The sequence below is a fragment of the Siphateles boraxobius genome, unplaced genomic scaffold (genome assembly GCF_051911475.1).
Source record: "Siphateles boraxobius isolate OS27281-9 unplaced genomic scaffold, OSU_SipBor_1 6, whole genome shotgun sequence".
NCBI classification, from domain to species: domain Eukaryota; kingdom Metazoa; phylum Chordata; class Actinopteri; order Cypriniformes; family Leuciscidae; genus Siphateles; species Siphateles boraxobius.
This window is the reverse complement of record NW_027509186.1, coordinates 27897227-27911578: the sequence shown is the minus strand read 5'-3', so window position 1 is coordinate 27911578 and position 14352 is coordinate 27897227. Positions and strand designations below refer to the sequence as shown.

Sequence of the window (14352 nt, the reverse complement as noted above, 5' to 3'; positions counted from 1 at the left end):
TGCTCATTTTTTGTCTGTTACTCATGTTAAACAGAAGGTATTTTGCTGTTGTGAGAGTCGGTGCATCTTCTCCGAGTCACTTCCTTCTGCTCTGTGGCTTTTCTGTTTCCTTCTCTTGTACAAGCGAGGTGTATTCCACATTCACTGTCTCCTCGCTGTCTATTTGCTCTTTTTACACTTATACACTAACTGACAAAAGTGTGGACACAATTGATTGAATTTGATTTCATGATTTTTTACATTTTTTTATATTAGAGATGCACCCAAATAAAATAAATTTGATAACCAATAAATGGCAAATATTAAAATTCATACGATTTTGTTTAAATAAATTAAAAATAAAATACTAAAAACTTTAATTCTACAACTGAATTTAGTCACAACGGCATTATAATGCACAGTATGTAAAATGTTCATTTTGAGATTTGCTAACGTAAAACTTTGAAATAAGGTCTCATTAGTTAACATCAGTTAATGCGTTAACATGAACTAACAATGAACAATACATTTGTTACAGTATTTATTCATCTTTGTTAATGTTAGTTAAAAAAATTACAGTCGTTTATTATTTGTTCATGTTACTTCACAGTGCATATACTAATGTTAACAAATACAACTTTTGATTTTAATAATGTTAGTAAATGTTGAAATTAACATTAATAAAATTTACAAATAATGAATAAGTGCAGTTCATTCTTAGTTCATATTAACTAAAGTAGTTCACTCAATTTATCTAATGAAAAATAACAAAGTTGTTAGATTTTTTGTGCTTTTAAAGATTTAAGTGAGAAGTCTTTTGTGCTGTATTTATTTGATCAAAAATACAGTAAAAACAGTAATACTGTGAAATTTACAATTTAAAATAACTGTTTTAAAATATTTCAAATTTGTATTTATTCCTGTGATAGCAAAGCGCAATTTTCAGCTGTTCATTAGTCCAGTGTCACATGATCCTTCAGAAATCATTCTAATATGCTGATTTACTATTATCAATGTTGAAAACAGTTGTGCTGCTTAATATTTCTTTGGAAACAGTGATAGATTTTTTTTTTCAGGATTCTTTGATGAATAGAAAATTCAAAAGAACAGCATTTTTTTTTAATATACATTTTTAACATTATAATTGTCTTTTAATGTCACTTTTGATCATTTTAAAAAGTATATTTTTTTCTGTATTCAATTTCTTACTGACCCCAAACTTTTGAAACTTTTGCGTTTTATATAATATATATAGATATATTATCATATATAGCCTCATCATTTATGTCCTGTTTGGTTTGTTGTGCCATGCTGAACTGACTCCGGGACAAACAAAGAAACTCTCTTTGTGTGCAGTTGTTGTGCTGCCTGGTTAACTGCTCACGTGTAGCCCACACTCCTCCCTCTCTCAATACATAATCCAGTAATGTGCAGCTTCCTTTCTCCCTTTTAGCTCCCCTTTCTTCTTATCAGACCTTTGCACAGTGCGCGCACTTGACCCAGTCATGACATCTGTGAAAAAACATTGTGTTCCTGATAAAATAAGAACGTGCTGTTTTGTTTTCTTTGTCTGTGACTGGTGAAGGTAGGTGGACCAAGCACGTGCCACTGCCTAAAAAGCACCGCCCATGACTCCTCCCTCCTCCTTACTGATTGGTCAGGGCTTTGTGTTTACACTGTAGCTCCACCCCATGTGCTTCAGCCAGGCCCTCTGAGCAGAAACTGCTTTTGCTGAACTCGTTTGACAAAGGTGGAAACGTCTCGGACTTTACATTTAGCAATCGCATGTTGAATGAGACTTTAATCTTGAGGATTTTGTCCAGGTTTTATGGCCTAAATGGGTTTGGAAAAGCATTCTGACTGGATTGAAACCTTGTTTTCTGGGTTTCTCAGGCCACCGCAACCATCCACTGGACAGACCCCAATGGTGTCGCCACGAAGCGAGACCACGCCAATACCTGTGCCCACACAGGTACGAAACTACCAGCGGATCAAACAGAACCTCTCCAGCAGCCCAACCACAACACTGTATGGCTCTCCCAGGTAAGAAATCCAGCAACGGGAATGTTTAACTCTGCTTCTTACTGTATGTGGCATATTCATGTCTTTATGATGCTATGGAAAGATTATTTATCACTCTCGAACTTGCTCACTTGTATAGCAGAGAATTTTCTAAGTGGTCTTTGAGAACAGATGGGTTTAGGGTCTTCAGGCAGGTGTTTAGTAGAGTCTGGAGATTTTGACTGTTGCTTGTCCCCTATTAGTCACGCCAGACCTCAGCAGCTGCTAAGACTACTTCACTCAGACCTGCCCTGCGTCTCAAAAAGTGATTAATCTCATCACAGCAGCCTTGCAGTCCTTGTGCCCAGGGCCAGGCTGGTTCACATTATACCACCCTGTTAGTCAGCTCGGGCAAGGTGATGGTGAAGTGGCCCTGGGCACCAATTCAGACCTGATCTTTGATTCATACTGTCTTCCAGGCGCCAGTGCACTGAACTATTTAACATTTCTGAGCTTACAAAGTTTTGACAGGAGTAATTTTTTTGTGTCACTAAGCTCAATTATGAATTGTTTAGGAAGGGAGGAATATTGAGTATCTCACTTTAAAGTTAAAGAAAATGTAAGGAACTCTTACCCTAACAATGCTGATGACACAGGACGTCCTGCAAATTGTGTTTCATATACAAGGGCCTAAAAAAGTAAAGTGTATGAGATTTCTTACCATTCAAATGTTTGGAGTTGGTAAAAGAAATCTATTACGCTCAACAAAGCTGAATGTATTAATAAAAAATACAGTAAAAACAGTGGTATTGTGAAATATTACTGCAATTTTATATAACTGCAACTTTATATAAGCATCATTACTCTAGTCTTCAGTGTCACATGACCCTTAAGAAAACATTCTAAAATGCTGATTTGCTGGTCAGGAAACAGTTCTTAGTATCAACAATATTGTGGAACTTAGTACTTTTGTGGAAACCACGATTTTTTTTCAGGATCCTTTGACGAGGTTAAAGTTCAAAGAACAGCATGTATTTGAAATAGAAATCTTCTGTCTCTACTGTCACTTTTGATCAATTTAATTCATAGTTAATGTGATAAACTACACCTGTGTGATCTTGACTTCATATATCCAATAAAATCACATCGAGACCAGTATGTTTAACATAATTGCATAATTGTTCGTTTTGAAAAGTGTCATTTGTGCTAAGTAAGGGTTTCAGTGAAATACAATTGTAAGGTTGTCAAATACTACTACTGTATGATGTTTTTGGCCACACTTAAACTATTAACTACGACTTTTGCCTTATTAAACTCTTTATTACTGCTTATTAATAGTTAATTAGGTAGTTGTTAAGTTTAGGTATTGGGAAGGATTAAGGGATATAGAAAATGATCAAGCAGAATAAGTTATAAATATGTGCTTTATAAGTACTAATAAACAGCCAATGTTCTAGTAATATGCATGATAATAAGCAACTAGTTAATAGCGAGAACTGGACCCTAAACTTAAAGTGTTACCATGTTTTTTTTATTTCTACAGGTCAGGCACAGTGCGGCGCTCCAACACAAGCCCCATGGGCTTCCCTAAAATGGTGTCTGGGTCACCAAGTCCTGCAGATACGGTCCAAACTGTTGGGCGACGTCTCTCTACGGGCAGTTCCCGGCCCTACTCTCCCTCTCCACTGGGTAAGAGTTGTCACTGTCATTCCAGTTGAATGTTCACTGGGAAACTGTATTTTTAAAGTCTGACATGTCCTGACGTGCCCATTTGATGTGCGTCTGTCTGTTTCTGTGTAATTGTTTCCCAGTGGGCACTATTCCTGAGCAGCTTGGCCACTGCTGCTGCGGACATCCCCAGAGCCACGAGGCCCGCAGTCGCAGCTCCTCAGGCGGTGAGTTTATATGTCAAAGATGGACACCAAAAAACTCACAGCACTGCTGTTTCCTCTTCCAAGTGGCACCATTAACAGTCCCACAAGCAGTAGCCACAGTGGCTTTCTCCCTTTGGGTCACAGCATGTCTGTGTTGTTCTAATCTCCATGGAGACAGCTGCTCGTTATGACTGAGAACTCAACAAGCGATCAGGAACAATGCATGTTGTAGTAACAAACTGTGCGACTCGTGAGCTTTTGTGTGAGACATCTTCAAACCTATAAACCTTCAAAACCGTGAACTCAATGATCACGTCTAAACAGCAGACAAACTCACTGACCTTGTGTTATACCTTCAGTTCACTTTAGTCTAATGGTGCACATCTCAAATATATAGACTGCAGTGTCACCTAGTGGTTGAATCATGTCGCATCTGATGAGCCAAAGCAGCAAAATGTTAAAAGGAAAATTCACTCTATCTATTTCAGAATTAAATGTTATAGGTCTCTTTGTAAGCAAAATATATTTTTAAAAATGGGTAGCGTTTTACTGTGTCCTTGTTGCACGTTTCATGTAGTTACTATAATAATAACAGTAAATAATGCATAATCACATGCAGCTAACCTAAATCACACCCTAACCTTGAGTACATGTGTTTAATAAATATCACTCAGCACCTAAATGTGCAATTGCAAATACCTTATACCTTAAAGAGAAACCTAAAAGCATTCTGGTGAATGCAACAGACTTCTCTCTGGTGATGTATACAGGTCTTCTCCAATCATTTAGTCTGCTTTCTCTAAAGGTTCATCTGCCTTCAATTTTGAGTGCGATGCCCACATCTCAAAATCCAATCAATAACTGATGGAAATAACCCCGCCCTACATTTATTTCTTTTTCGATGGTCCGTTACACTTGTATGTATGTCACTATGTGGAAGAAAAGATCTGTTGTTAATTTCATTCATTACAACTTTAAATAATTTTTTTAAAACAAGGACACTTTTTACGTTTTAGGTTCCCCTGTGCCATCCTCTCAATTACTGGGCACTCGTCTTCAGAGTGCGCCCACGCTGACTGACATATACCAGAACAAGCAGAAGCTACACAAGCAGCTGTCTGACCCAGTGCACCCCACCTCCTCCGCCTACCCCACCAGCCACTCCCCTCAGCTCGGGCGTCCCGGCAACCTAGGCACCTCCCCAACCAAGCACCTTGGCTCCTCCCCTCGCACCTCTGACTGGCTAACAAAGTCGCCGCTGCCCACCATCATCGGCTCTCCCACTAAGGTAAGCTGCAGGAGTTCTCTGGTAAACGTCTTTCTGGCATAGATCAAGAGCTTTTGACATTACACATTTCATTTCTTCTTATTTAGGTGAGCGCTCCGTTCAAAATCCCTAAAACTCAAGCCTCGTGCAACCTCCTGGCCCTGGCCTCGCAGCAGGGTATAGCCGACAGCCCCACCCCAATCAGGATGCTGATGGATGGACGTGACCTCTGTGCACATCACTGCTCGGCGTATCCCAGCAGCCAACAGCCTGCTCCAGAGGCCAGCAAGACTTCCTTTGGCAGGTTGGCAAAAGTTTTGCAAAATTTTACAACATTCGATGCATAACGCATAATAATATGCATAATAATATGCATAATAATATACAGTACTGTTCAAAAGTTTGGGGTCAGTTAAATTATTATTATTATTTTTATAGAAATCAAGCAAGCATATTTTCAACTTTCTAATTATCAAATAATTCTGAAAAGAATGTAGCTGTTTCCACAAAATTATTAAGCAGCATAACTGTTTTCAACATTGATAATGGAAAGTTTCTTGAGCTGCAAATCAGCATATTATAATGATTATGTGACACTGAAGATAGGAGTAATGATGCTGAAATGATTTGCCATCACATAAATAAAATACATTTTAAAATATATTGAAATAGAAAACAGTTATTTTAAATTCTAATATTTCACAATACACAATACAGTTTTATACTGTAGTTACTGTTTTAATCAAATAAATTCATGGTTGGTGAGTATAAGAGGCTTCTCTCAAAAACATTGAAAAATCTTACTGACCCTATATTTTAAACATCTGTGTATAAAAGTATTATATGATGAATTATGAATTCATAAATGTTATATTTTGGGGTGTTGCACACAACATTTTTTAACTTGAACTAACCTTGCCTTGTCACAGAAATTATCTGATATTTAATTTTTTACTTATTGACCTAGAAAATCTCCTTTCTATGATATAATTTCCTGTTTTATGTTTTTTTCTTGCATGGTGGTCACACCACATGACTTTGATTGGCTGTGTTTATGTATAATTTATAATACTTCACCAGAACTACTGCTTTTTTTTCTTTTTTTAAAAAAAGATACATAATAATTATTATTTTCGTTTCAGGCATTTTAAATTTCATAACAGTTACAGTTGACTTCACTTTTTTCATTATTATATATCAGGACACTGACGTTTATGACTTTATGCCCCGCACAAATATCATAAAACAAAAATTAAAAAACAATCAAAGAAGGAATGTATTGATGTCATTGTTTGCATTTTTTATGTATTTAATTAAATGAAAAGATTTGGATAAGAAATAAGTGTCATGCCATTGACTCCTGTATTATAAATTCCATATGCATATCAAACCAAGCTGAACTTGTTTGTTTCCCCAGGTCTGTAAGTGCTGGCAGACTGTCTGAGCAGCCGGTACGGATCACTTTGGGAGGACAGCCGTACAAGGGCAGCACAGACAGCCTGAACACAGAGAGGCCAATGGACACAGGTGGCCCCCTTTTCTCATTTTGTTACAGTTTCTAGTTTTTCATACCAGTATTATTTCTGCTAAATGCAACCCATTGACATCATTTGAGGCTCTCCTGAAAGCTTCTGGCTTGCATGAAGTGCTGTGATTGGCTGCCAGTGTTTGTATGTGTTAGTCTGTGAGTGACCCCTGTGTGTGTATCCCCTCCCAGCCCCGGCAGGGATTTGCAGTTTGGCAGCGGGCGGGGCGAGTCCCCGCAACGTTGTGTTCACAGTGGGCTCGCCCCCAAACAGCAGCACCCCTCCCACCTGCAGCCATCTCGCCTCCCGCCCGCGCACCACCTCAGGTGAGGGGCTTCGCCTCGTAAACCCGCCCCATACACCACTGCTTCAGCCGCCACACTACATGTTTAATGCCGTGTCACTGCCACTGTTTTCAAAGATTAACCTAAAGCTAATAGATTCCTAACTCAAGTAGTCGCTAAGGCTGATTTCTGTGTCTATGTGTCTGCAGTAGGTTCCAACAGTTCTGCCGGCTCGCTGTGCTCCACCAGCGGTAAGGTGTACATGGGTTCTCCCCCAGGCATGACCATCGGCAGCTCGTCGCCAGGAGTGGACGCGGCTCCCAGTAGCCTGCGCTACGTCCCTTACGGCACCTCCCCGCCCAGCTTGGATGGATTCATCACCTTTGAAGCACCAGAACTGCCGGAGGAAACACTGATGGAGGTGAGAGAGCTAACATGTAGAGTACCAGCTTGCACCACTAATTTTACTTTTCTAATTATGTGATTTAGTCTGTGTTTATTTTAAGACATTGACTCACAATATGCCGTATAATATCAGCAGTCTCAGATGCACAGATAATTAAAGGGGCATTCGGCAACTATTTCAACTTAATAAAACCGTTTAGAAATCATTTGGATGGTTTAATAACCTGTTCTGGTGAGAATGGTGACTTTCCCCGCTCCCCCCAACGTTCCTAGGCGGAAAACCAACCTTGCAACATGCGGACTAACGTCCCGGTAAGTTGGAAGTAGGAAGTCTCGTGAGAAGCGAGAACGAGCAAGAAACACAAACTGCTTTATGGCAATTCGACATAAACACACACGCCGCCCTCAATGTTTATGATGTATTACCCACCTCGGTAGACATAGCTCCACAGGATAAAGTTGGCCGGCTCCGATAATAACAAATGCACATGGGCAGCGGTAGAAAGGGGGAGGTGGGGCTGCTAGTGAGTTTTTTTACGACATTGTTGTGAAATATATGCCTCACAGCTGTAGGGGGAGCTCGTTGACAAAACATGCGACAACAAAAGTGAAAATCAGCGAAGAAATAGCTAGGGTTGCCAAATGCCCCTTTAAAGGGGAACTTGGCAACTCTTGCCATTTCTTCGCTAATTTTCAATTTTGTTGTCGCGTGTTTTGTTGTCGCAGCATGTTTGAGTTTCCACAAGAACCAATGAGGTTTGTTCTCGCACTTCAAGCAAGTACGGATGAGCTTCTGTTCATTTTGCTGATAAATGTTTATATGTGAATGAAAGACTGAATTAAATCTGTTCATCATATAAAACGATCAATTCTCTTCAGAAAATTTAGATTAGTTTTAAGATCTTTTTATGAACTTTTTGAAGTGTCAAAGTGCTAGTTTGCGTATCTGTCAATGGAGAGACAGAAATCGTTCATATTTCATTCAAATATCTTCATTTGTGTTGTGAAGATGAATGAAAGTCTTTTGGGTTTGGAACGACATGAGGGTGAGTGATGAGGTTTTTTACATTTTTGGGTGAACGGTGTTAAATAAATAATTAAATTTAAATGAGTGTTAGATGTGTAAGGGTAATCAAAATATTAAAATAAGGGAAATGAGAATGAACAATTATATATTCAATATCTGGTCAATAAATAAAAAATAAAATAAAAACTCTAATATTGGCTGACTAAAGTCATGTGACTAGGTTACTCAGACCAGACACGTCACCTAGCAGTGTTGTTATTGTTAATTAAAACTATTAAAACAAAGCTGAAATAAAATAAAATATTAATATTTGATGGAAAAACAAGTTTGCAATAAAAATATGGTGTAAGTTCAAGCGTTAATATCACTTAACTAAAACTAAAGTAAAAATAAAAGCTAAATGGAAATAAGTTTTAAAAAAAGGCACGTAGCAAAATGACTAAAAATTAAAATAAAAGCTAAAAATATAAAAATAAAAGCTAATACTAAAATAACACTTGTGATCTAGTTTTTCAATCCTGTATACTGGTCATATAGCTCAGGATTTCAGTTAAAGCACATCAATTCATCTTGTTACACACAGAGTACAGTCTGTACTGGATAAAGCTTTTCTTGGGAAACACTAACAGGTTTATGTGTGTGTTTGGCAGCGTGAGCACACAGACACCCTGATGCACCTGCGGATGATGCTGTCATTTACGGATTGTGTGCTGGAGATCGCTTCTCTACGGGCCAGAGGACCTGATCTGGGTGCGTCCGCCGCCTCTCTCTATCCTCCTCAGGACAGCGTGGTGGTGGACCAGATCAGTCAGCTCAGTAAGGAGTGGGGGTAAGAACAGTGCGCTGAAACACACGGGACCTTTAACAATGAGACTTCATAACGTACAGTATATAATGTTTTGATCATCATCTCACACAGGCAGGTGGAGCAGCTGGTGTTGTATATGAAAGCCGCACAGCTGCTGGCCTCCTCGCTGCACCTGGCCAAAGCTCAGATCAAGTCTGCCAAGCTCAATCCTTCCTCGGCCGTCAAACAAGGTGAGCTGATACATTTCATGACTCGGATGACAAAAAGTGTGTATGTATACGTCAGGTTGAATAGTTACAGAGTCAACTCCTTTCCCAGAGCCTTGTGCAGAGTTCTCATCAAGAAAAAATGGAAATTTGGGCTTGGTGGACTAATGAATTTTAAAACAATAGTACATATGAAAATTGTAAAAACTATGTAGTAACATTTGGGATATTTAGTTGAAATTATTTTAATAAATGATTTAAAATAAGACAAAACTAAAATATAAATAAGCTAAAAACAATACCAATCAATATTTAACATCATATTTTTAGCGACTTGTCATTTATTTAAGGACTATGAAAGTCATGAAAATGAATCAAATCCTAAGAAGTCTTGGGCATTTTTAAAATTGATATAAAATGTTCTAGTTCTATCAAGCTCTAGAATATTTTTTTTGGGGTAAAAATTGCTATTTTTTTGTCAGTAAAAAAGAACAAAGAAAATCTTGAGTGAAAGATGTAAATGAATTGGTGTGAAAGTGTAAACCCTAAAGAACATTGTTATTGAAACTCCTGGAGTTACGAAATGTACGTATTTATAATATATATTTTTTTTAATTATGTGAATATATTGTGACTGCTAGTTTCTGTAAATATAGTTTACGCACCAGAAATATCTTGGGGGTCTTCAAATGTTGTTTGTCAAAAAGTTTGAGAATCACTGAGGTAGCGAATAACATACCTTCTCTCTGAACTTCAGTGGTCAAGAGTCTAAACGAGCGCTATAAGAGCTGCATTTCCCTGTGCCGCCGCCTAACGGACAAACTCAACCACTTCTTCTCTGACAAGCAGCGATTTGTGGATGAGATCAACAGCGTTACAGCTGAGAAGCTCATTTACAACCATGCTGTAGAATTGGTGAGTGAGGACGGCCATGGTAGCCTTACATCGAGCTTTGTTGCGTGATTTTATGAGTGTCTAACATTGGTGTCATGTTTGTCACAGGTGCAGTCGGCCGCACTAGACGAGATGTTTCAGCAGACAGAGGACATCGCATATCGCTACAACAAGGCATCCATGCTGCTGGAAGGCCTGTCCAAGATCCTCCAGGACCCAGCTGATGTAGAGAACGTCATCAAATGTGAGTGAATTTAAAAATCAGTTTTATTCCTCTGGTGCTGCTCATGTTTTTTATTATTTCAATGAGATGAATGTACTATATTTTAGTTCAATAATGTTTTTTATTTCATACTTTTTATTTTTAGGGGATTTCATGGTACTAAATTATATTTATGGAATAGTTATGATCCATTTATTACCTGTTAACCACTTTGTGAGCCTAAACCTGAAAATTAAACTGTCCTAATTCCTGAATGCTTTGGAGCACCGACTTAAAGGGATAGTTCACCCAAAAATGAAAAATCTGTCAGTATTTACTCACCCTCATGTTGTTCCAACCCCGTAAGACCTTCGTTCATCTTCGGAACACGAATTAAGATATTTTTGATGAAATCTGAGGGCTGGATCACTCCTCCATACTAGTACATAGGCTTCTTCAGGGATTGAACTTGCCGGCCTCGAAAAGTTATTAAAGACATCGTTAAAATAGTCAAAGTGACTACAGTGGCTCAATCTTAAGTTTATCAAGCGATGAGAATACTTTTTGTGCGCAAAAATAACGACTTTATTTCACCTATTCATTTCCTTCTCTATGGGCCTCTAGTCAGTTAACTTAGTGTGATTGCGTAGAGCTACGTCACACGTGGGCTCACTATTGGCCGACGCTGGTCATGTGGGTGATGCGTGTGATGTACAACAACAGGAGCTTACGCCATTACACTAGTTAACTGATTAGAGTCCCACCGAGAAGGAAATGAATAGTTGAAATAAAGTTGTTATTTTTGTTTTTTTGCGCACAAAAAGTATTCTCGTCGCTTGATAAACTTAATATTGAGCCACTGTAGTCACTTGGACTATTTTAACGATGTCTTTAATAACTTTTCGAGGCTGGCAAGTTTCAATCCCTGAAGAAGCCTATGGACTAGTATGGAGGAGTGATCCAGCCCTCAGATTTCATCAAAAATATCTTAATTCGTGTTCCGAAGATGAACGAAGGTCTTACGGGGTTGGAACAACATGAGGGTGAGCAGTGAGCAGACACTTGGCAGTGTCTTTTTTTGTGTGAAAATTAAGGTATAGAAGTTTACTTTTATTATTATGAAAAATGCAACAACATTTTTTTTATATGAAATATATATTTTACAAAAAAAAAATTTCTCTGTTTTAGGCTGTGAGAAAATCAAAGCCATAAATCCATAAAGTTGTGCTCCATATTTGTGCTTGATATCTCAAAAAATGAGCTTTTAGTTAGATTTTGTTTGTGTGCAGAACCAAATGTTTCCACTAGATGAAATTCGTCTCCTATTAATTTTTTTTTTCACATTGTAAGTGCCAAAACCTTAAACGAAATGTTACCTTGGCAGCTACTTAAACTAAGTCGAAATTGAAGTACTAAAAGCACTAAAAGCTAAATAGATATATTCAACAAAAACAAATAACAAAAGGTCTAAAATTTACACTAAAACTCAAATGCAAACTGATATTATAAAAAAAAGATTAACATTAAACACAAAAGTGGAGTTGTAATAGTATATAAATAATACTAAAACAACACTACTGGAATCATTTAGATCCAGAATTGTTAAAACATCCCGTTTATGTGTCTTTGTGTACTCTTTCTTACATCTTTTCTCTTGGTGTTTCCTTTGCACAGACAAGGCAAGTGTGGACCGGAGGATCTCAGCTTTGTGTTACTGCACCGTTACCCTGTACGAATAAAGACTTTCACTCCAGGGACCATCATCTTCTCAAACTACAAAGACTAAACAAATCCCTTGTTTTTGTTTTGTAGCAGTCAAAGCACTTTCAATTCCTTTTGATTCCGTTCAATCACAAGGAACAGACCAAGTATTACATTTTTTTTTTTTTTGCAGATGACATTTTGAGATGTGCACAAGTTCACTACCAAAGATGAAAATTAAACAGAGACTTTATTGTATGAAAAAAGCCGTTGGACCTGCATTTAGATTCATCTTCTGTTTTTACGACATCATTTCTTTTTTTTACATAAACTGAAAGGATTTTGGACTGGGAATCTTCAAAGGCCCAACAATGAACGTTGATGCAAATCAGTTCATCTTATTGTTTTATACTGCACTCTATTGCTCTAATTATTTATTGGTTTTAGTGTTATTGATGATAGTGTTGAAAGACGACATGGGGCGGATGTGTAGCCCAATGTTGGACTATAATTACTGGTACCACACATACACGGTCACGTGGTTGAACTTAAGAGGAATCTATAGTATTTACAAAATCAGTTTTGAAGCAAATGCACTTTATTGAGGCAGATGTGGAAGATGCTTGTCCTAGAACATCTGGGAGAAGGTGCAGATGATGATCTTTCCATCCGTCTCCAAGATCAGTGTGTGGCCAGGTCCTTCTCATTTCCATATCTATAATCCTCCGAAAATGAGTGTCTGGAAGGCCCGTGAGCATCAGGTCGGACATTGGCGTCTCATAACAGCCTCATGGTGAATCAGACATAATGGTCAAAATACTTGAGTCGTTACTTAACTTTAGATTCAGCCGTACTGAAACGTTTTTATGTTCAAATTAATACTGTAGCTTTTTTTTAACTGACGTGTGTGAGCTGTAAATACTTGTACATTCTACATGTGTTTTTATTTTGGAGTGAATGCGAGCGAGCACAGCTTGATTGAAGAAGGTAGATGCTGCCGCTGCCATCCCTGCCTCTCAAATGAAGAGCACAAGATTTCCTTGTTTTTAGGTTTTTTATTTTGTTGTAGAGCTAATAGGACAACTTCCACAGGTTCTTCGAGGCCTCGCGTAAGACTCAAGACCTCACTTTGCATGGCAGCTCTTGACTAACATCCATGAATATCTTGTGAACGACAATACATTGACTGTGCGGGACGTGGATGTTGCAGGTAAATGGGAGAGAGTGCGGCCCACTGCCAGGCTCTGCTTTTCCACATTCATCCACTGTGCTCAGGACAGTTTGTGAAACTGCTCTTCCCGGATGCAGTGGCCAGTTTCAGGATACTGAAGAACTGAAAGCATGACTTTCCCTTGTACATGTTTGGAACACTTCGCTCCTTCTCTCTGCACTCTGCCTGTGTTTTTATTTTTAATAATGGCCCCCTGTGAGCCTGCAAAGCCTTTTACTGTACAGAAAGAGAAGGCTGATGTCCTTTCTGCCACTTTGTTATACAAAATCCATGCATATCTGTAGTTGTAGGACTTCCTTATCCAGGTGTGAGCAGAATTGTGTACAGATGATCCATTAGAGAAGACTAGTACAGAGCACATGTACCTGTGGAACATTAGAATGTACTTGCCCTTCCATTTGCAACTTTCCCTTTCCGAATAAACCAGCCTATCACAGCCCAACACGACATGATCACGGTCGATGCAGCCTCAAGGTTCATGATCCCTTGACTTTCAGTGACAAAATGTTTTAATCTATGTGTGTTTTACCAAGGGCATCTATGTTGTCGGAAACTGTAGAAATACAGCTTTTATTAAACAGATCAATTGTATCCTGTTATCTGAGTCTCCGATTATGTGCTTTGCAAAAGTATACTGCTGTATTTGCTATGGAAATAATGAAAGTAGGCCTACAGCACAGGTGACAGCAGTAGCAGAAACCAGATATGGTTTTACAGGGTGAAGAAGAGGGATGATTTATTTCCTACCTAAAGGCCCGTTCACAGCAAGCATGATGACTAAAAATATAAGCTAATGATATAGTTCTAAAAATCGTTCTCGATATTTAGCAGCCTTCACACCACAATAACAGAGAGACGAAATAATTGGAATCAATTTCAGAACGATTTTATGAAAACAAAATAGGTTTCAAAGCGGAAGTTTAAGGTTTAAGTTTTAAGTACCTTCT

The 14352-nt window shown here is 38.3% G+C and overlaps 1 protein-coding gene across 3 annotated transcripts in view; it reads left to right on the top strand.

Moving 5' to 3' along the window:
• The window catches only part of ulk2 (unc-51 like autophagy activating kinase 2), a 36321-nt gene extending 22317 nt beyond the window's left edge, over positions 1-14004 (top strand). Inside the window, exons 15-27 of one of the 3 annotated variants that reach the window (XM_077208577.1) lie at positions 1873-2022; positions 3524-3669; positions 3792-3875; positions 4871-5142; positions 5229-5425; positions 6539-6648; positions 6839-6973; positions 7141-7352; positions 9014-9192; positions 9283-9401; positions 10135-10292; positions 10380-10515; positions 12148-14004. In XM_077208577.1, the coding sequence (XP_077064692.1) occupies positions 1873-2022; positions 3524-3669; positions 3792-3875; positions 4871-5142; positions 5229-5425; positions 6539-6648; positions 6839-6973; positions 7141-7352; positions 9014-9192; positions 9283-9401; positions 10135-10292; positions 10380-10515; positions 12148-12212 (1963 nt within the window). In that variant the 3' untranslated portion in view covers positions 12213-14004. The remainder of the gene's footprint in view (positions 1-1872; positions 2023-3523; positions 3670-3791; positions 3876-4870; positions 5143-5228; positions 5426-6538; positions 6649-6838; positions 6974-7140; positions 7353-9013; positions 9193-9282; positions 9402-10134; positions 10293-10379; positions 10516-12147) is intronic. The other 2 variants (XM_077208578.1, XM_077208579.1) reach the window with 2 other exon arrangements.
• The last annotated feature ends 348 nt before the right edge of the window (positions 14005-14352 follow it).